This window comes from Enoplosus armatus, chromosome 6 (assembly GCF_043641665.1).
Source record: "Enoplosus armatus isolate fEnoArm2 chromosome 6, fEnoArm2.hap1, whole genome shotgun sequence".
NCBI classification, from domain to species: Eukaryota; Metazoa; Chordata; class Actinopteri; order Centrarchiformes; family Enoplosidae; genus Enoplosus; species Enoplosus armatus.
The window spans coordinates 9,475,933-9,497,003 of record NC_092185.1 but is presented as its reverse complement, the minus strand read 5'-3'; the positions used below and the strand labels follow the sequence as shown (position 1 = coordinate 9,497,003).

Sequence of the window (21,071 nt, the reverse complement as noted above, 5' to 3'; positions counted from 1 at the left end):
GCAACATTTACCCCCTCCGTGGCGATGATACTGAGAAAAGCCAAGACCCCTGGTAGAAATAAGATGGATCACACTGAATAAGTAATCCCTCATAATTCTGTAAAGGAGTGGTGCTAAGCACGTTGCACAACACCCACTGCATTTCACAGCAGAGCACTAATTGGACGGCTGCATTTAAACCCATTTAGTGACAGCCTAATGAGTCTGTCTCCATCCGAAATTATCAGGAATGTGTGAGGACGATCACACCAGCAGGTTGACAGGGATGAAATAAAACTGTCCCCCACAACAAGTTGAATCTTAAAATATATCATAGAGTGATTATGCGGCAATACACTCAACATATGGACATCTTTCACAATGCACATTTTTCTCATACTTTACATACAACATTTTCTAGAATTAATGCATCCTTTTCAACAGTTCATCCTACTTCATCCTACTTTCTTAACAAGTTTTTTTTTTTTTTTTTATAAAGTTAAGTTCAAAATGTTGAGTATAACTGCTAAGCTGAACCCACACTATGGTAGCACTGTGCAGTCTAGGCTCATAGAGCTGGAGGCTGCTTAGAGTATGAACAATATGTTCGAGTTAAGCCCGAGACAGGATGTGAAGCACTGGGGCCTTCAGGCCTCAATAGCAGGCCTGTAAAAAGCAGACTGCTCCTGTCATAGCAACCATACAGAGTCCGTGCATGTTGCTCTGGGGGCCAGTCTACCTACTGCCACACCAAGCCTAGGTTCAAACGGCCACCAGGGAAACGTGAACCATGAGTAATGCAGACAACGCTGTGGCCCAACTGCCCTGGGCTTCGCCACTCTACTGCTTATTATCCCTCAATATAACCTGGGAGGTGGCGGGTGAGCCGAAGCGTCATGCAGAAACACAGCGGGATGAAGATATAAAGAAATGAAAATGAACAATATGAACAATATGTTATTGTTATTTTTTATAAGAGCTCATTTGAATTACGTGTATGGCAGCAAACTAGAGCTGGTGGGGGATAATAAAAAAAAGGTAAACAATGAATATGCATGATGTGCAGAGGTAGCTGCAATACATCTCCTCTCTGTTATGAATAACCTACGTCATGTGTTGTCACCTCAGTTCCCATGAGGCGATTCTAAAGCGACGCTCCCCTCACCCCAGAGGAATTCAGCTGGCTGGTGGACAGGTAGCTTGTCATATTCCCAGTATTTTCATAAAAAAGGAAAAAGAAAAGAGGGGAAAATGTGCCTGGAAACTGACATGAGCCCAGCAGGAATGTTGAACCTCCTTGCCCTCCCTGCAAAAGCTGCTACATTAACCACTAAAGTCTAATTGCTTGGTCTCTGTCTTCCTGTGCAAGTCAACAGAGGGAGCCAATTCATTTCTACCCAGGGAGCCGGCAGAGAGAATCTGTCACAGGTATTCATAATCGCCCACTAATGCTAATTTCTGCTCACCGCGTTCCAGCTCAGTGGACAAGATAAAAGCCTACAGAAATACAATGCCTAGTGTCTAAACTGAGTGCTTAAATGAGGGTATAAACCAAAACTGTCAGAAATCTCTTCTCAATTCCTCCCTCATGGTATGTCAGCCCATGTGTTCAGGATTTACATGCTTTTTTAACACTAATAAAAACGATGGAGAGAAACATCTGGGAAAACCTCTCAGATTCCTTCACTCAGGTGCACAGACTGAGACTTTGCCGTCAGATATCCCACAGTAATGAGCAGAGGCAGGACTATACCTTCCCCTAGTCTCCTCACATTCTTCAGAGTTTCTGTGAAATGGAGACAGAACTAATTCCCCGCTAAGTGGTTTATGTTTTATTAGCGAGCAGCTGAGTGATTAAAGGACGTGTTGGACAAAGTGCAACCTTTCAGGCGTTAGTGTAAATTCGTATAAAAAATAATCCACATTTTAATTGCCGTCAAAGATGGGCTCCATTTCAGTCTTAAGGGCCTGACTGCGTATTTTTTCATCCGTCAACAAATTACGCATGACAAGTGAAACCTTGAACTTTTTAAAACACGACAATGCTAATATGTTGCACGAGCAGTAAAACAGTCATTTATTTAACCAAAAAGGACATAAAGCAACAAACAAAAGCAAGGGAGATAATAATTAATGACATACCTGAGCATTTAGGTGTACGCACAGCAGAATTGGATAACGAACGACTTGTAATTGAACAAGTGTTAGTATGTATGTCTGGGAGGAGTGTCTCTAATGTAGGAAACCTCCCTTGACAAACACCATTTAGCTGAAAAATGTCTGTATGATTATGCACAGGGTGCCTTGGGAGAAAAAAAAGAATGAATTAATAAAACTATTAGCGCACGGTGGAGTAGATGATGGAGATGCACTCTCCTTAGCCACCTGTAAGCACTTGGAGAAGGGGGCAACCCTGGGCAGAGCAATTCTGCCAGCAGGGTTAAGAACAGCCTGACAGATTTGTTTTATAGTGCCATTAATATGATTCCACTAAATGCATTCTGCGCCTTCTCATGCAGATCCCCTGGCCAGCAGAATCCAGCACCTAATAATAAAGCACTCAGCGATTAAAAGTGTGAATAAAATAACTTAAAGCTGAGCAAGCATGGCAGCTCCCACCACCCACATTCTCCCAGGAGAGGGAGAAGGGATCGTAGCAGGAACAAAGGGACAAAGACACCGTCTATAAGAGTTTCTACCATCCTGTAAATTGATTAACACAGGAGGGGGTGGCCCAGTCTACCAACCCAAACTACTGACTGGCAGACATACCACCAGACTGCAAGGCTGCCAAGTGCTCTCCTTATACACTATAGCAGACAACAGGCTATAAATATAGGCGTCACATCAGTATAACACGCATAATACTGTTCATGGGCCAAATGAATGTAATGTCACAGCACATGGGGGCATACAATATCATTACTTGTTGTAAAAAAAAAAAACAGCTAACTAAAAACACCTTTTCCACTATTTCTTTTAATGTGGTAGAAAAAAAACCAACAACCTTATTTTTAAGACTATGTACCGTCCAAAAACACGGAAGATTTCATCTTGGCTGTATCTTCACTACTCTCTTCAGTTGCACTCCACTTGGAAAGCTAAACAAAGCGAGAAGAGCTCCAGCCAGCATTATGAGGGTCAGTCATGGGGGCTGTGGACCGATGCCAGATTACGTGAACATGAACATATACTGAAAGAGTTTAACAAGACTGACTACAGGCTGCAGGGTTTGTGTATGTGTGTGTGTTGTTGTAACTGTGTGTGGGTGCGTCTTTTTGTGTGTGTGTGTGAGTGTGTGTGTGTGTGTGTGTGTGTGTGTGAGAGAGACGGAAAAAGGACAGAATCCGTGCGTGTGACTACGTCCAAGTACGGGATGTACAAAAATTAGGAAAATAAATTAAAATGATTACTATTTTTGAAAATAAATAGGGGCCTCTACAAAACCTTTAATAGTCTTTACTCTGATAGAGATGTTCTTTTTCTGGGTGAAATCAAGGGCAGTGAAATTAATCTGCATTACTTCCTCAATTAAAATACAAAAAAAAATGAGAGATTAATAATGAATCAAAGGCACAAGTAGCAGCTCAGCTCACTCAGGTCTTTTTTTTTCAGCCAGGCTGAAACAGAGTCTGGCTGAGGGCTTAAGTTGGGGACAGGAGCGGCAGGCTTTAAAGTAGCTGTAAACGCAGAGCAATGAGACATGTAATTTGTGTTGAGCTTGGGCCAGTGTGGGGACAGGCTTTCAGGGGGTGTCGGAGGCAGAGGAAGCACAGATAAGATTTCTCTTCGGGGCAGGTAGAGTGTGTGGGCAGCTATGGTGCTCTGAGCTAACGCTGAATAAATATTTCACATATGCTCAGCTCAAGTCTTATCGACTGGGGAGAGAGAGAGACAGAGGAAGAGAGGGAGAAAGAGAGAGAGAGGCTACATTCGAGTGAGAGCAATAAAATGAGGAATCTCGTGCCCCTCTCCTGCGAGTCGAAATCAGTAATAACAGTCTGATGCAATTTCCAATTACATTTTTAAATCAAATATCAATACAGTAACAATAATATTTACTGTACTTAAGTTACTCAAGTTCAGTGGTTTTCCACTGAACTAGAGTAACTTGAGTAACTACAATTATCACTTTTATTTTGCTTTATGATAGCTTAATTTAAAAGAGCAACAAAAGTACACATTTTTGTAATACACACACAGCTAAATATAAGCATAAACAATTATATTTCTTTGGTGAATTCAAAAATAAAAAAAGACCATAAAAATGGTATGTTATAGTCTAATTTTAGTTCACTCAGTGTTCACAGATTTGTAAACAAAAGGTTATCCATAGTAAAATGACAAGCAAATGCCACAGCTTGTAAGGACTCCTGCACAGTACAGTGTAATAGTGATAGCAACTCTTTATCAAAGCACCGAGGAAGAGCAGCCGTGCGAGGCAAAAGCATTAGCATTTGCTCACAGGGCCAGCTCTGGCCGTTGTCTCCCCGACTGTCTGACACATGCCAGGGCCAGAGTAGCACCAGTATGAGGCTGGAGCGGGGCAGTCAGCGGGGGCCCTGTGGTGCCTGTCAGTGGTGGCTACACTGACCCCGCACTCCGGCACTGGCCACTAGTGTTTAATCCGTGTCGGGAGCGTTAACACTGAGCGACCTCCTGGGTGACAGATCTGCCATGCGAGCCTTTTCCCCTGAGGAGGTGGGGAGGGAGTGGCATGGACTCTCTCTCCCTGTCAGCTCAGCTCACACGCACGTTAACGCGTCGGGGCCAAGACCGGCCCCCGAACAGCCACGCACAAGGGCGGACAGGTCGCCGCCTCAGCTGCCTGGGGAGAGGTGTCCTCTGTGACTAGGAAGGTGGCAAGTATGTTAAAGGCAGTCATTATGATATGGCACACACAATGGGGTTAAACACAGAGCATACTTCATCGTTGATGAAAACACGCATAATATAAAACAACTAAGTACAACAGATGCACAGATAAAACCCTGCCTTCTCAGGAGTCAACACGTTTATCCAGCGCAGTACTTCAAAGTTGCTTCATGCTGTTTAATAATGCTGAATAATAATGATGAATTTGGTTAGTTTAAATGGGATCAAATGTGTTCTCAAAACTGAAACCCATGTTCTAAAAAATATAAAAATGGGAATGATTTCACAGCTCTAATGATGCGAATATTAGCAGAGAAAGCGTATTAATCCCGCTAATAAGGGGACATGTTTCAAGGTTACACATTACATTCAGCCAACCTGTCAACTGACACATAGCCATTCAGGGCAGCTAAATAATAATACTGTGTTAAATCGGGAGGCACTGCTGAACAGTTTGCAAGTAGTCATAGACTATCATTTAATAATTAATAAATCTCAGACTCACAACCATAAATACACACATCGCCATCCTTTTTTTCCCTACTAGACACATTCCCACTGCACAGTCTGTGAGAACTCCCACAGCCATGGAGAGGGAGAGTGTAACCCCCATGAGACTGAAGAAACCCACTCTTTTAAGGCCTCCAACTTTTTCCAACAGAGAGAAAACAGATGCAAAGCAGAAACAAGGAGACAATTCACAGGCGTGGACAGTCCTCTCGCTGTTCTCACAAAAGCTCGGCCACACTGCAATGCAGCAAAACCACAAATAGGCAGATCCAAGACTCACAAAGCATCTCATTTTCAGGGACAGTGTTAACAAGAACAATTATGACAACTCTGATTATGGCTTTGATCTCGGCTGGGCTGGTGTTCTGGTTAATGGCCCCGACTGCTGTGGCTCTACACAGGTGGTCTCCCGAGAACTCTGGAGCCAGATCTGACCCTGTCCTGCCCTCATCTGGGGAGACGATGATTCTATCAGCCCCAAAAAAGTGCCCGTTGCAGCTGCCAAGTGTGTTTACAGCTGCACCGCATCAAACATTCATCAAATGCCATCTTTACAGTGTGTGATGTGAGGCAATCAGCATTTCACAGGCTGTCAAATGATGTCTAAAGCGGTTGCTACCTGGCAGTGTCAAAAAGAAAACGGTTCAAATACTCACATAAGGTATACAGGTTTCTTTCTAGTCTAACTCCTGACAGATGAGGTACCTCATATGTTAAAATATTAATTCTACTTAAATACTTAAAGCGGTCTAATGACAGCAAAGCTCAAAATCAGCTTTCAAGTGTAAATGATCCTCTTTCTTTTTTAACTTTCATCCATTTCATCTAAATCAAAATTGTTCTCAACTTTAAACTTCTGAAGCAGATTAATTTGGCTAGTTAATATATGCTCATTTAGCTTTTTTTCATCCTTTTTTTTGTGGAAGAAACTTGCGTCTCTTGGTCTAATGCACAGAATGGAGGATTTCACTCCAAGTTGTTCCCACAAATGGCTCCTGTTGGGAAAAGTAACTGAACTCCTCAGCGCCTCCATTCACGTTTCCAGCAGTGCTGTAGCTCCATCTACAGGTCCTATTCTTGTGTGCAGCAAAGAACTCTGGGTGACCCCTCTGCAGTCACTGCTGATGTATAGCACATTCATCTCGCTCAGTCTTAGTGAAAAGCACATCTAACGGCCGTTATTTTATGAAGATTTTAGCTGTCACATTTTCTCTCTCTCTGAGAAAGGAACATGCTGTTGTCAAACTCTTGAAAAGCGCAGATCCTAGGCTCATTACTGTAGCATAAACAAGAAGAGGGGAAAAGAATCCAAATTTCTTGTTTGTATTTCCGTTCACTGATGAAAATGTTTATGAGGATTTGCCAGAACTTTGTTTAAACGCATGAGAAAGATTTTTTTCATTTTCTTGTTACATTACCTAATTAGAGAAACTCTATTTTAAAACTGCTACACATTGGTGGAAAATCGCAGGCAACTTCAAACAGTATGGACTCTGCTGATGAGATTGCACAATCAAAACAAGTAACCTCCTGCACACAGTGACAATACTGCAAGTATTTCCATTCCTTACAGAGTTTCCTCTCACACAATAACAATGAGCAGCAAATAAACCATCAATCTGTAAATGCTACGTTTATATGTTCCTGGATGTGCAGCTGTCTGATTGCCACTCATGAGGGAAAAGTTATCTTGATATGAACAAAGAAGACTTCTCAAAAAAAAACCAGAAAACTAAATTTTTTTTCACATTCCCATTCACTTGGTTAACGTGAACCAGAGCAGTGATCTCTCATGCAAAATTTGAATACCTTACACACCGCACACCAACAACCACTTCATAATGCATACATGAATCTACATAAACAGGATACAAATGTAGACGGCATGCTGTGTGGAGGTCAGAAAATTGGCCTGTGGGACTGAGTGATATAATGGCTAAGTATTCCTGGTAAAGCACTACGCGAGCGTCCCACAGTCCCAGTAGAAACCACAGCAGCGGTAATGCATTACAGGATGTATATGGTGTAAAAGGGTAGGACTGGTCTGCCGGCTTGATAAATAATGTATTGTAATGTATATTAAAGCTAGACCCACCACTGCAGCTTTTCCTACCGGCATACCCTGAGAAGCCCTGCGCTGCCTGCCACCGTGGAAAAGAGCAGACACTAGTGGTATAATTATGCACATCTGAGAGGCAAGCAGAGGCCATCTGTCAATGTCTGAATCAGTTACCTTATTACCACTGCCTAAAGATATAAAGATAGGAGTGGGAGCTGCTTTCATTAAGGCACATGGTGGCATGCTGCTTTAGACAGCTCCAAACACTAACTTAATTGCAAATGATGACTTGGAGGAGGAGGAGTGGCTGTACCGTGGCTAGCCTTGGAGTGGGCAGGGGCACTAGTGTGAACAGTGGCATGGCACTAGGCTTGTAATGACAGTCGGCGAAGACCTGGCTGTTGCCCTCACTGACTGTCAGACGGGAGAGTAAGTTCAGAGTTTTCCCTTTCACTAACAATTACATGCAATATTTACATGTGATTTGCATGTTTCACGGTGCTTGTTACTTGTTGAGACTATAATAAATCATTGAAAAAAGGAAACTTTTCACTCATTGAACTCTCAGTCTGCTGATGAGTGGGTGATAAATACACAGTGGCAGATTCACTCTGGGCAATTCTCACCGTGGACCTTCGACACTTTGACACACACCTCGTCGCAGACAAAGGCGTACTCTGACTACTCTGTTACTGTCTGCTTTTAAAAATATCAACCAGTGTGCTGGTGTTAGTGTCTCAAAACAGAGGGCTTGTCTCAAATAAAAAGGACAAAGCAGCTACAGTCATTGTCACAAGAATTACCATCTTCACTGACAGGGAGCAGCTGACACACAACCGACAAAAATAAGATTGGGAAGCCCTACACTACGGTATCAATGATGAGCACGATGAAAATAGTGAGTGTGTGAGTCTTTTTCCTTCACTCTAAGATCTCTATTTGTGTGCTGGACTCCTAAACAGCAGGTGGAGTAGAAGTGGAAATGAAAGATTAGAGTGTGCCACCACACACTCCCATCGCCTGCGGAGGATCTAATTATAGGTGGAAGAAGATGGCCCCATCCCGCTGACCTGTCACCTGTCAGCCTGCCTATCCTCCTGCTCTCCTGCCCATATCCCTGCCTCCAAGTCTCTCGCTATCTGCCTTCATGGACTGCATTCTTACCCAACTGTCTTCCTCTTTCTGCGCTCCAACTTTCTTTCCCAGATAGGAGCCTGCCTCCCACTCTATCCTTATACAATCGCCTGCATTGTTCTCCGTCTTCCTGTCTGTGTCTGCCTGCCTGTCTATGTGCCTTGCTGTTCTAAAGGCTGTGATACATTGAGCCTGGCCATTGCCTGGGGGGATTTGCACCTCAGGATCAGTGAGAAGGGCTTATAGAATACACCAGGTATGAATTGCATGTCATTCTGAGACAGAGCAGACAGAAGAAAGGCGGTGAAAGGAGAGTTCTTCACACACCCTGTCTGTGACCGCTTCCTCACCCTGACACGGCGCTGGCAGGGCTTTCATGGCAAGTGTACACTCTTAATCATGACATTACATGCGCTGTACTGGGGGGGATTCACAGGGTGATTTAAGATTATTTAAGCTTAGGACCTTAGATCACATACCCTCATTAAAAACAGCTAAACAGAGACATTTAAACAAGGTTCAAATCTCGGAGGCAGACTGTCACTCCTCCACCCAAGGAAGCTGAGACTGTGATCCTCCTTACACCGTCCCCCAGGTTAGGAGGCTTTGCTAAGAAGTCAGATGTACAAACGCCCAAACCCCACCCCTTCAAATACACTCTAATGTCATCAGAACTGAAGGAAAGCCAAGTGGGGTTTGATTTAAAGGATAAAGCACATCCATCATATACGCATGGGATAAAAACAGAAGGCAGCCATTGTTTTTCATGGGAAAAAGACAAGCAGGGAGAAAATGGGGGAAAATGGCTAAACCAAGATTCTCCTCAACATCTAATTCACATAAAATGAAAGAGTTAAAACTGGGCTCCAGTGAAATGGGACAAAACTTGTTCGCCCCAAGGCTTAAAGAGAGTTCATTAACGTGAGGCAATGACTTACCAGAAAGGCTATTAGACTCCGTTGCGTGCTCTCCCATTGAAAACAGCTTTTAATGTACTGTAACGTGTACAGAACTGCTGTGCTGATTTTTCGAACCCGATATATATTCCGGGCAAGAACCTAATGGGGAATAATTGGAACAAAACGCCTGTTACTATCATTTGATACTGGACATAATGTTTATGACTTTGAATGAGGTTGAATCAGCTTTATCCCTTATTTGCTACTTGTGAATTTAAATGTTTAAAGCCAATTAAACTAATGACTTTGTCCGACCCGATGTCCGATGTTGTGGCTACTTTATTAGTGGGATGTGAGGGGAACATACTAGCAAGCTTTTTTTGTTCCATCTGCTAAATTCTGCAAAAAACGTAAATAGAGATAACCTTTTTGGAGAACTTTAGGTTTTCCTCCATGAATTTTGTCTCCTTCGGTTGGAAGGTTCTGATACCAGCTCTGACCTGGGACAAAAAAAGAAAAACAATGACAGTTTTTTGACATCACACCACATGATATGGAACATTATCACCTTTCAAACAAGCATGAACATATTCAATTTGGTCCTTACTTTGTTATAGATAACCTCCAGCACCAGTGTGATGGTTCCTTTTGATACATTTCCCAAGTTTTCTTTCTTCAAGAACAGACATATCTGCTGCCCATTCTGAACCTTTTAGAATTGAAAAAAATGTTTATATATCAGATATCAATATGTAAGACCTTTACAAACTAAATCATGTCACAGTTGTATAGTGGCTGATCATAAAACAAACTTACAGTCAGTAATGGAATGGCCACTTTCCCCAAAAAGTTGGGTTTGTCTCCATTTTCATCAAGGACAGTCAACTCTATCACGTCATGAATGTCCTTAATTGGGCTGTAACATAAAATTACATTAAAATATACAACACAGAATAAGACAGATGTCCGGGGTTTTTGTTTCTAGATATCTTACTTACAATGTAAAGGCTTTGTTCCACTCTGGATTGAGGGTCTTGTAGATTGTGTGAGTTTGAAGTTTGCTGTTACCGAGCTCAACGGCACATAAGGGGTTGCTTTTTCCTGCAAATGCCATGTTATTATTTAATGTAAAGAGAAGGCCATGACCATGAGAATAGAGAAGTGAATTGTTGTTATGGATTACCATTGAGGTCCATTGCAGGAAGGTCATTTGCCTTTACAACCTTGACCTGAAGGAAGCCAACCTCCCCCACACACTTGTATGAGTTCTTTAAGCTCTGAAAAAAAAAGAAAATATTTAAAAACATGCTATATTCATGTTATTGAAAATGTCCACCAGCACTTCATAAAATCCATATGACATATTTGTATTTCTTGCTGAATCAGAATTAGGATCATTACTAAACTTTAAATAGCAGTAAGATGTTACATCAACATTTGGGGACTAAATGATAAAATAAAATAAAACAAAAAATAACTTACAAATTTCTGCACCACTGCATCTCTCTCTTCAGGCTTCTCCAAGGTAGCTGTTTCAATGTCAGAGATGGAGACTCCCCAGCAGGGTCTCAGGGTGACCAGAAACACCAGTCTGCCCTTTCCCGGGTCCAGCACATGAGTGTAGAGCTGCCTCTCATTAAGTGGAAGTCTCGATAGGTCAATCTCAAACCTGAGACACAAAAGGAAAATAGTTCCATTGAAACACATAAGGCCAACTAGTTTTGTGGAGGAGCCAATGTGAGCAAAATTAACACTACCCACAAGGAAATACTCACATCCCCCAAGATTCCTCACCCTTCCTCCCTCTCTTTGAGTACACCTCCACCTGCAGAGGTTCCTGGTTATCTTCAAACTGATTGAAGTCAAACTGCTCTCTCCACTGGGGATTGGCCTGAATGCAAAGGTTCTGAGGGCAGTAAAGACACAGATTCAGCACATACAGTACTGTAGAAACACGCACACACTTTGACACAATGTCAGGTTTAATGCATTATCAGGCTGAGCAGCTCCTGCATGACAGGTGGATTAAGTCTTCATTCAGTCCAACCAGAACGAGGCAGGAGAGGAGAAAGAGAGGTGTGTTGTGTGTGTGTGTGTGTGTGTGTGTGTGTGTGTGTGTGTGTGTGTGTGTGTCTGTCTTTCTATTTGTGTGTGCTTGTATGTGTACACCTCAGTAGCCACTCTGGGATTGTAAACACTGACAGCTTCCAATTAGAATCAGCTTTGTCCAACAAACAAACAAGCAGAGAGGAAAGCAGAGAGGTTTACAAAGAAATAACACGACAACACAAGACAAGTGCACCATAGAATCATCAGGGGGGAGGCCAACAAGTACAGGTAGATGAACAGGGCATGCTGGGTATGCAAATGAAGGCAATGAAGCCCAGCACCCGAAGCACAGGGAGAAGTGAGTGGCAGCCTTGCCCAGTCTAATGAGCTGCCTCTGCCATGGCCCAGTGAGCCAAGGTGGAGGTGAGCCACTGACAGGCACCTGCTGAGAGAGAGAAGCGGGGAAGTAACAGATAGGGGGTGGGAAGAAAGACTTTAAGTATAAAGAGCAGACGTTAAAAAGGCAGAGGAGCATGAGAAAAGGGAGTGTAGGAGAAGTGGGAAAAGAGAAAGACTTTTAAAAAACAAGTCCAACCTTGCTCTTGTACTTCTGATCACTAAGGCGAAAGCGGACGTAAATGTCCCCATGGCCATGCTGCGGCAGATCCTGTCCCTCCACCAAGGTGATACCAAGCACCCCAGACCACCTCTGGTTCTTCGGCTGATTCTTCTGCATTTCAGATGGTCGCTGGGCTGGTGCGGCCTGGTTCTGCTGCAGGGCAAAGATACACACAGACAGTTGCAGTTTTTATAAAAGCACAATGTGTGTGGAAGCTCTGTGCGCTCCCCTTCTGTTTACCTGCTCCTGCCTCAGCCTGGCACCTCATCATGTTCACAGAGTGCATGAAAGTAGGACAAAGGTTTACACTATACAGCACATCTCTGTTGGAGCACATTAGCACATCTCTACTGACAGGCAAGCCACACCATGGAGGCTCCTGGAGAGAGAGGAAGAGAGGGACGTCAGTGAGCAGCCAGATGTCCCTGGCTGTGACAGTCCCACTCATCACTGGCTCCCAGACTGAGTGTGGGGAGGCAGGACACTTGGCATACTGCACCAGAGACAGCAGGCAGCAGTGAGTAATGATGCAAACCGCACAGCTCTCTCATCAGCAAATTATGCATACATGTATGCAGTATGTATGGCCAGCATCAGAGTTTACTGCATGTTGGCAAATTCATCTAGTTTTAATTTAACCAGCAAAATCTTTTCAACTAAAGTGAATCTAAATAAACTAACATAGACATTGTGCATAAGAGAACTCTTTGGAAATCAAGGACAAGCCCAGCAAATAATCCACTTCTGCTGCCGTGTGTCACAGAGGGAGTGAGAAAGAGAGGCCTTGATATGTTTCCATGTTAGAGTTCCCGTGAGGCCATGCGGTGATAGGCCAGGGCTGTAAAAACAAACAGCAGAGAGGTTGTGTAGGGCTGACTGTAATTAAAGAGCAGGACCGTAATCTGCTCTAGCCTCTTTGATTGCCCAGCTCCTTCGACTGCCCCAGCGACGCTGCTTCAAACAGCCCCACTACAACTCCCCTGCCACTCCAGCCCCTCCTCTTCACTACGGGGTCACAACCCACATTGCCACCCAATCCGGAGGGGATCAAAGCACATCTCAGGGACCTGAATTAACATGGAATACCACAGGCACAGCCCTATAAATATCAGCCCCTTCAAAAGAAGAGGAACAGAGGGAGTGGAGGAGCGATATAAAACAGGCCTCAGCCAAGTCATCCCAAGTGTTTATCTTGGACACATTTCTATCTCAGCGGCCAATAAAACAATTCCACTTAACTGTAAGTGGCCCCTAAAGAGAATCTATTCCTGGTCCTAAAAGGGCTGTGCGATTGCTTCCATATGGTGGGACAGCATGGGGACAAGCACGATGAGCTCAGACCCAGGTCCATTTGGCTGGTACCTCAGCACTGTCCATCCACAGCTGTGATATTACATCCTAACATCTGGGTTATTGCCCGCTATGCCTGGGAATTATCAGCGTTGCCGATCTTAGGCATCCCACACTGGCAACATGCCTCGAACAGCAGAGAACCCCTCCCGCTTCTCCCATCCGCCCCCCTCCTGTTTGAAACACTATCACACAGCAGAGTTTTACTTAGGCACTTGCCATTCCCTGTCTCTGTGGTGGTAACACAGAGGGAGAAAACGATGTTCTGAAAGAGGGGGAGTAGAGCTGTAAGAGCTGGGTATTCAGCACTTCCAGGATAGGTGTTAAATGCAATAAGATATTGTACGTTTGTCAAAACTGAAATGGGAAAAAAATGGCATTGTTACATTGTTAAATTAGCACCGTGATTTAGGCAGCAGAACATTGCGAAGAGTCCCATCACACATTTCTGTCTCCCTTTGAGTATCTTTAACCATCTGTAGTGGATAACCTACAATGTGTATGAAAATGGCTTCATTCCTTTGTCATCTAATTTCAAATTGAGATTGTCTACTGGACCATCAAGAGACTGAACAGTGGCAGATGTAGTGACTACATAGGTGTGAATATAAACCCACTCGCTGCAGTGTGAGTCCCAAACAGCAAACCCTCTTATTTCACTCTGAATCTAATTACAGCTGCAATATATTGAAAACCACTTGAGAAGAGATGGAACTTTGTTTACAACAAAACCAAATACTGCTCTATAACACTCATAAAAGAGGCTCTTCCACGACAACATATTCAGTCAATATTATTATTTTGGTTTTGATCAGAATGTAATATTGTACCATACTTTTTTTTCCACAGCAAATGATACCACTGAAAATAATATGCATTGCAAAAAAGGTTCGCTATAAAACCACAAAAGAAATAGGCTGTGCTGAAACCAAGAATACACACAAAAGCCTGAGTCCCGAGCATACGTACACCTCATTCTTTGTTGCACCATAGTACAGTGAGCTACTGCCCCCTAGTGCTTTACATTTGGGTAACCATGGGCACTACCATGTAAAGCTGAACTACTAATGGCATTCTGGATGCAATTTGGAAATTCAAGTTAAAAAGTAAATTATTTCATCTATAAATCCGTACCTTATTCTTCTTTGCTGGCCATCTCTATGGGGAAAAAAATTACATGAATCAGTACAAACAATTCAGGGAAGACTAGGGACAGACAACTGCATCAACAAATACTTCTCATGTCAGAAATACTCTTACAGGACTCCTTTTGATGGTGGCATCTCTAAACATTAAGCAGATGTCAACAATAATAACTCCCATGTCATCTTCTTTACTTTTTGGATCATCAAGACGCAACTCCATTTCATAGGTTCTGTGAAGAGACAGAAAGGGCATGAAGATTAAAACTGATGACCACTTATGGATATCCTTGTGAAAATCGATCCCCTAAAATGTAATTAAAAAAAACATATACTCCTCACTTGTACAATTCAAGATTTTTCAAGTCAATAGTGCTGGAACCCATGAACTCATCACTGGTCCGATTTTTATCATAGACCTGCAACAATATTACAAACATCATTAAGATTATAAACAGAAATAGTGTGCTCCGGTACGAGACCACTGTATCTTAAGATAATGCACTTCAAACAAACAACACCTACCCGAACTTCCACGATATGTTCTCTGTCTCGAAGCGGATAGGAGAAGGACTCATTCCACCGTGGATTCAGGCTTTTATAAACCACTTTGCTTTTATAGAGCTGTTTTCCTTCAAGTTTGAACTTCACATAAGGATCACTGGTACCTAAAATTAAATACAAAAAGATTCAGCAATGTTGTGTGACACATGCAGTAATTACCTTAAGTGCTAAGTTAATATATAACCAACGTGTATAAACACTGATTCCATAGAATTATTAAATCGAACTATGTTTACTTCATGTGGAACATATTGCCACTTTTAAAATGTACCCCGTGTATGAAAACACACAAATGATCACACACACATACACACCCTTCCCCCATGCTGGTTGTGTGAGAGACTGAAATATGTGAGGAGGAGGTGTACCCCACACATGGCAAAAACAGAGGGATGTAGCTGTTTAATTGTGAAAGAGTAGAAACACTCGCCAGCATGAGGCAACCAGAAACCAAAATCTAGAAGCAACCAGTGTTAATCTCCCAAGCCTGTTAAGAAAGTCTGTCTGCGAGTGGGGTGGGGGTATGGGACTTCTTTGTTTCTGCAATTGCATGCAGATTGGCCAAAAAATGAAAGCCAGTCCCATGCCTTCATTTGTATAGGGGAATAAAGGGGTGCTTGAGAGAGCCTGCAGGGAGGCTTGAATCACATGACAAAGGCCCTGTGGGGATGGGCTGTCAGGCCTGTCAGCTCCCCACTCCAAATGAACATCTCGCAAAGGCAGGCAGGACCCACAGCAGCTCCACCCTGCCAGCCTGTGACAGGGAAACCTCCAGGCAACTTGACAGGAGGAGAATGTGGCAGCTAGCAAGGAGAAAAGCTCTGGCATGACTGAGAACGGTGACGATGGAAATTAATGGGAAAAAAGGGGAGAACAAAAACCAAGGAGTGGGGGCTGGTGGCGTGGGTCCTTTCAGAATATGTAATGACAATGTATGCCATTGGTGAGCCTTTGGCACGGTGTTGATTGTTGGGCAAACAGTGGAGAGACAGGGGGCGTGTGGGGATTGCATCATCGTGGTGCCATCTTGTCAGGGAAAGTAAGGTCTCAACTAGCAGGGAGTAGGGCACTGGGTTTGGAAGGTCTTCTGCCACCAGGCAGGGAAAAAACAGTTAAGCATCATTACAAGAAGAAAGCCCTTTCACCAGTTCGCTGTAAGATGATTTCCCAAAGCTACAGGAGCTACAGCGAAGTATAATATCGGTTAAAACCCCAGAATAGCCTACGGGGTCAAATTTTCAATTAGATAAGATTGATGTAGCTTTGAAATACTGTCATATCATGGTTTTCACCATATATTATGAAAGTCATCTATTCATCTAAAATGGCCAAATTTAACAATCATTTTTTCTCACTTACAAATTATATAAGTCAAAATAATTGCCAAACAAAATTTTTAAATAGCCTCATTTATTAATGAGACCACACATGAATGTTCTCATGTATTGTAGTTCCATTTATGGCCACCAGAGGCTGCTGTTCTAAAGCAAACTTTACTGGGCCTTGGCAGCAGGGAAGGGTCAAGATGAGCGGAGATTCGTATTTCACACTTGTGTCTCTCTGTCTTTCTCTCTCACAGATCAATATCATTGATTTTATACCTGGATATGACAATTAATCATTTCAACCAAATCACAGATCCGAATGCACTACTTTAGGATGATTACATTAATTGAACATCAAAAGACTCATTTTTCAACATCAAACCTAAAGACATCAACAACACAAATTAAGAGAATGTAATATTTAAATACATGATGAGTTGAGGGGTAAGTGAGAACAACTCCTCTTTAAAATCTATGAGCCGCAGGCTTTGTTTCTAGAAAGCCCATCAGATATGAGGGAAATTCAGCTGGTAATTGGTTTCAATTAAATTCAGCAAAGAATCACCTGACATTCATGTACAGATCATGTATTCTATTTAATTAGAACTGGCTGCTTTATCCCAGTCTGTCACACTGGTCTGACTGCATTCTTCTCTAGTGTTATTTTTCTTTGTACATACGCCACTTGACAAGAGATGTCTGCCTCACAAGTAAACAGAAGCATTAACTAAACACAGCCCATCCTGCCTTTATACACAATAACACATTTCCTATTCACAACTTTCCTGATTGGCTCATAAACACAGCAAGACTAACGAGATGTAAATACATTGTATGTACGTGCAGTGTTTCATCAAGGGCTCACCCTTTAGCTGTAGCCAAAAGCCAACACACAGAGAACTGCATTCTTTTAGCATGTACAAGAAATCTGATATGGCATCTCTTGAACTGTACTGATCCATCGAAGGGTGTTTAAAAAAAATCCCCATCATTTGATTTCAGCTTATAAATGGTTAGTAATTATCCTCTCAAGATCTAAGTGACAAGCTTCTTAGTCTTACAGGCTGTGAAACAAACCAGGACTTCACCTGCAGGTTGTTGACCTACCAGAGCGCTTGTCTCGGATGACCAGGTTCCTTCCCTGCTTTAGGTTGACGTTCAGAAGGTATCTCTGGACCGGGACGGGTGCTTGGACCTCGGGCCCTGCTGTTATAACCTGCTGTAGAGAACCATTCACATTCATAGGCTGCCTCATACTATATGCTTAGCTTACTTCAATGGTCACAGAAGTTGTTTGAGTACTCACAGAGTTTTCCAGAGGATCTCGCACATTTTCGTTGAAGAAATCACACATTTCACTGGATATCTACATAGAAAAAGGTTGTAAAGACATTTTATGAAATATTAGAATGCAAACTTAGTAAAGTACAGTCAAGCTGAGATGTCTAGGTGTTTGAACCAACCTGTGGTCCACATGATATTTATGGCTTGAATTTAAAAATGGCATACTATGTATTCCTCATGACTATAGATAATATATTTCAGGGACACAACCAATCTACAGTATGTAAATACCGCTTATGTAAGTGTAAGGTGAGATATGTACTTTTTGTAGCGCTCTCCACGCTACATTCTGTCTATAACTTGTAACACAGGTTTTTGATTAGTTCCCATATCTATGAAGCATCTAGACAAAAGATGAGACAGTAATCTTAGTTTCAGCTATACCCAAGGGCTGTATTGTAAAGTCAAACCCCAGGCGGTAACTTTACATTTAACACCAACCATCTGAGGATGCTTTTGATATGTTGCACCAGTAGACCGAATAGTTACTGTCACAGTGGGAATATAGAGAGTGTACACTATGTCTATATGTGCTACAGGGATAAAGCGTAATAAAACCACAAGCCCACGCTCAGGCTTGGAAAAGGAATGTCGATTTCATGCCATTCACTATATTAGAGGCTGAGGACAACTCTTTGCATAACAGCTGAAGTGTGTGAAAAACCAAACCACACCATTTGAAAGTGAAAGCATGCAGTTATGACCGATGTGATAATATATTACACATTGTTTACTTTATTTGGTGATGTTTCATATAAGTAACAGGTAACATATTTTTATTTATAATACCTTCATTACTTCACACAACCTCACCTTGACCACTTTATTGTGGCACTAGAGCTTGCATACTTTCATGTAATTTCTAAGAGATTATCACTTTCATCTAAGTTTCTAGAACAGCAGGGGATCTAAAAGTTACTGTATATGCACAGAACTGATTCGTTTGGATTTCCATCTGTTTTATTTATCACCATGAAAGGAAATCACTAATTTGACATCTGAACACAAATTTCAAATAGCATAGTCTACAGTACATGCAGACTTCAAATAACAATAGGATCCTCTGATTATACATATAGTTAAATACACTTATAATAAAACTGACCTCTTCTATTTCTTCCAGGGCCTCTTCAGACTTGGCTTCTTCAAGCAGAACCTCTTCCGTTGAGAAATCTCTCATGAAAAGGGGAGAGAAAGGTTCTCGGTCGAGTTCCTCCAAGTCTGTCATCCAGGGCATGTTGACTCGCTCCTCATTGGGAGTGCCACAGGCTGAATCCAGAGAGGTACCATCTGCACTCTCCAAAGGAGTACCCGGAGTATCTAATATCAGAGATATTCTATCTGCAGGAGCTTTTTCTCTGATTTCTGGCGGAGTCCCTTTCTCAGATGATGGCTTTCTCTGCTCAAATGATGTGGTCCTCTTTTCTGTGTAAGAGTTCACTTGGTCTCCCAATGAGTTTGCTCTGGCCAATGCTGCAGCAATTGAACCTGAAAGCGCTCTGTCTGTTAGGATGTCTTCACCAGAGACATTCTCTCTCTCTACAAGGTCTGGTCTAGGTGAAGGAAGTGCATTGGTAAAAACAGATCTTGGTGCAGGAATAGGGTCAAAAGTAAATATCGGTACATTGCCCTTGACTCTTTTATCCACTTGTGCATACAAGCCTTCTCGAGTCACCTTGTTCTCTGAGCCTGTATTTATCATATCACCAATTTCCTCATAAAAGGTCAGTGTCTCCACTGGTGCACTCACTCTATTCAAAGCAGCAGCTGTGTGATCTGTGGGAACTTTGAGTCTAGTTTCGGGGACTGAATCGTTCAGTCTGTCTGTGAAAAGTGGTCCATCGGTGACTGAGCCACTTGCAACAGAATCAGTGTCGCTCGCACCAGAGGAGATGCCAAAGAAGTTGGCATCAGAAGCATTGGACACCAAGGAACTCTCTGTAGAAAATGCTTCACCTGGCACAAACCTTAGGTCTGGTACGGAAATACTGCGCCGATGGGCGAGCTTCCTCCCCTGCTTGGCCAGTGCCTTCTTACCTGGCTTTTTCAAGTTGACCAACTTAGCTTTCATACGCAAGTTCTCCAAGAAAGTCTTTTTCTTGACATCCATCTTGAGTGATACCTTTCAGATTAAAAAAAAAACTTTGTGTTACATGTGTACGAGGCTAACACAGTGGAGCAAGGTGTCCTATGTACAGTAGACTCAGCCCATGGAAATTATACAACTACAACATCCAGGTGGCATAAAATCTCTGAACACATTTCCCTGTTGTGTTCTACATTAGATTTCCTGTCTGACACTTTGGCTCAAATAATAGTATATAAAGGCACAGTCCAATCTATTGAGACTCTATTGTTGTCGTACTGTCTTTACAGAAGGTGATGACATACAGTAGGTCAAAATGTAGTCACACAGTGGCAGATTAAGCGCTTCAGGATTTGTCACCTTACACAGATAATAGCGAAGACATCTCTGTATGTCTCTCTGTTTGTCTGCCATCTGCAATAGTGTCACACCTGACTGTAACAACTTCTGCCAATAAAACACAAACTACTGAAATAAAACACTGCCAAACACAAAAAAATGCCAGCCTATAACTACATGTAAATCAGCTAAACCAAAAGTAGGTGAAAGGCTACATTATCGCAGAAAAATCTTATCATTAGTGCTAAGGCCTAATGGCTGATCTCACAAACATTTCTGAAGAAATTACTTCACCTAAATTAGTCTACATGGCATTATCTCCTGGATTATTCTAGTATAATTTAGACAAAGAAAACATCATACTATACCTGTCCAGTCGACCTCTGCTGAAAAGCTTGAGAAAGCCACACACTAAATAAGTCTCCACCGAGCGCAGCAGTAAATTTCCAGAAGCAGCTCAACAATCCTAGCTATGATGAAAAAGAGGAAGTGTTTCGGGCAACACAACATGTAGTTAGTGCACTTTTCTGCTTGAAGACAAGTGATTGGTGGAGAGGCCCAACTGGGTGAAACTAGCCATACCAGTCTCACAAGGTGAGTTTCAACGACTATGAGAATGCCATCGTCGGGTGTTGAGTCCTGCCCAAGTCTTCTGTGATAGATGAGGCAACGTACAGTACACCTTCAATTATGTGGAGTCAGAAAAAAAGTCAAACTTGTATTGAGTATATCCATTTTTCATACTATACATATTAAGACACTGTAGCGAGAGATTAAATACACACTGAAACTATGAT

General features: G+C 42.4%; 1 protein-coding gene across 3 annotated transcripts in view; it reads right to left on the bottom strand.

Annotated features, from left to right (window-relative positions):
• mctp2a (multiple C2 domains, transmembrane 2a) overlaps nt 1–20,737 on the bottom strand; it is a 31,655-nt gene extending 10,918 nt beyond the window's left edge. The window contains exons 1-17 of one of the 3 annotated variants that reach the window (XM_070908181.1): nt 20,643–20,737; nt 18,955–19,971; nt 17,812–17,871; nt 17,613–17,724; nt 15,142–15,284; nt 14,959–15,035; nt 14,735–14,849; nt 14,609–14,632; nt 12,101–12,277; nt 11,232–11,362; nt 10,939–11,125; nt 10,640–10,733; nt 10,455–10,557; nt 10,273–10,372; nt 10,064–10,165; nt 9,882–9,956; nt 9,496–9,615 (exon numbers count right to left, since the gene is read on the bottom strand). In XM_070908181.1, the coding sequence (XP_070764282.1) occupies nt 9,496–9,615; nt 9,882–9,956; nt 10,064–10,165; nt 10,273–10,372; nt 10,455–10,557; nt 10,640–10,733; nt 10,939–11,125; nt 11,232–11,362; nt 12,101–12,277; nt 14,609–14,632; nt 14,735–14,849; nt 14,959–15,035; nt 15,142–15,284; nt 17,613–17,724; nt 17,812–17,871; nt 18,955–19,959 (2,625 nt within the window). In that variant the 5' untranslated portion in view covers nt 19,960–19,971; nt 20,643–20,737. The remainder of the gene's footprint in view (nt 1–9,495; nt 9,616–9,881; nt 9,957–10,063; nt 10,166–10,272; nt 10,373–10,454; nt 10,558–10,639; nt 10,734–10,938; nt 11,126–11,231; nt 11,363–12,100; nt 12,278–14,608; nt 14,633–14,734; nt 14,850–14,958; nt 15,036–15,141; nt 15,285–17,612; nt 17,725–17,811; nt 17,872–18,954; nt 19,972–20,642) is intronic. The other 2 variants (XM_070908183.1, XM_070908182.1) reach the window with 2 other exon arrangements.
• Between the last annotated feature and the right edge of the window lie 334 nt (nt 20,738–21,071).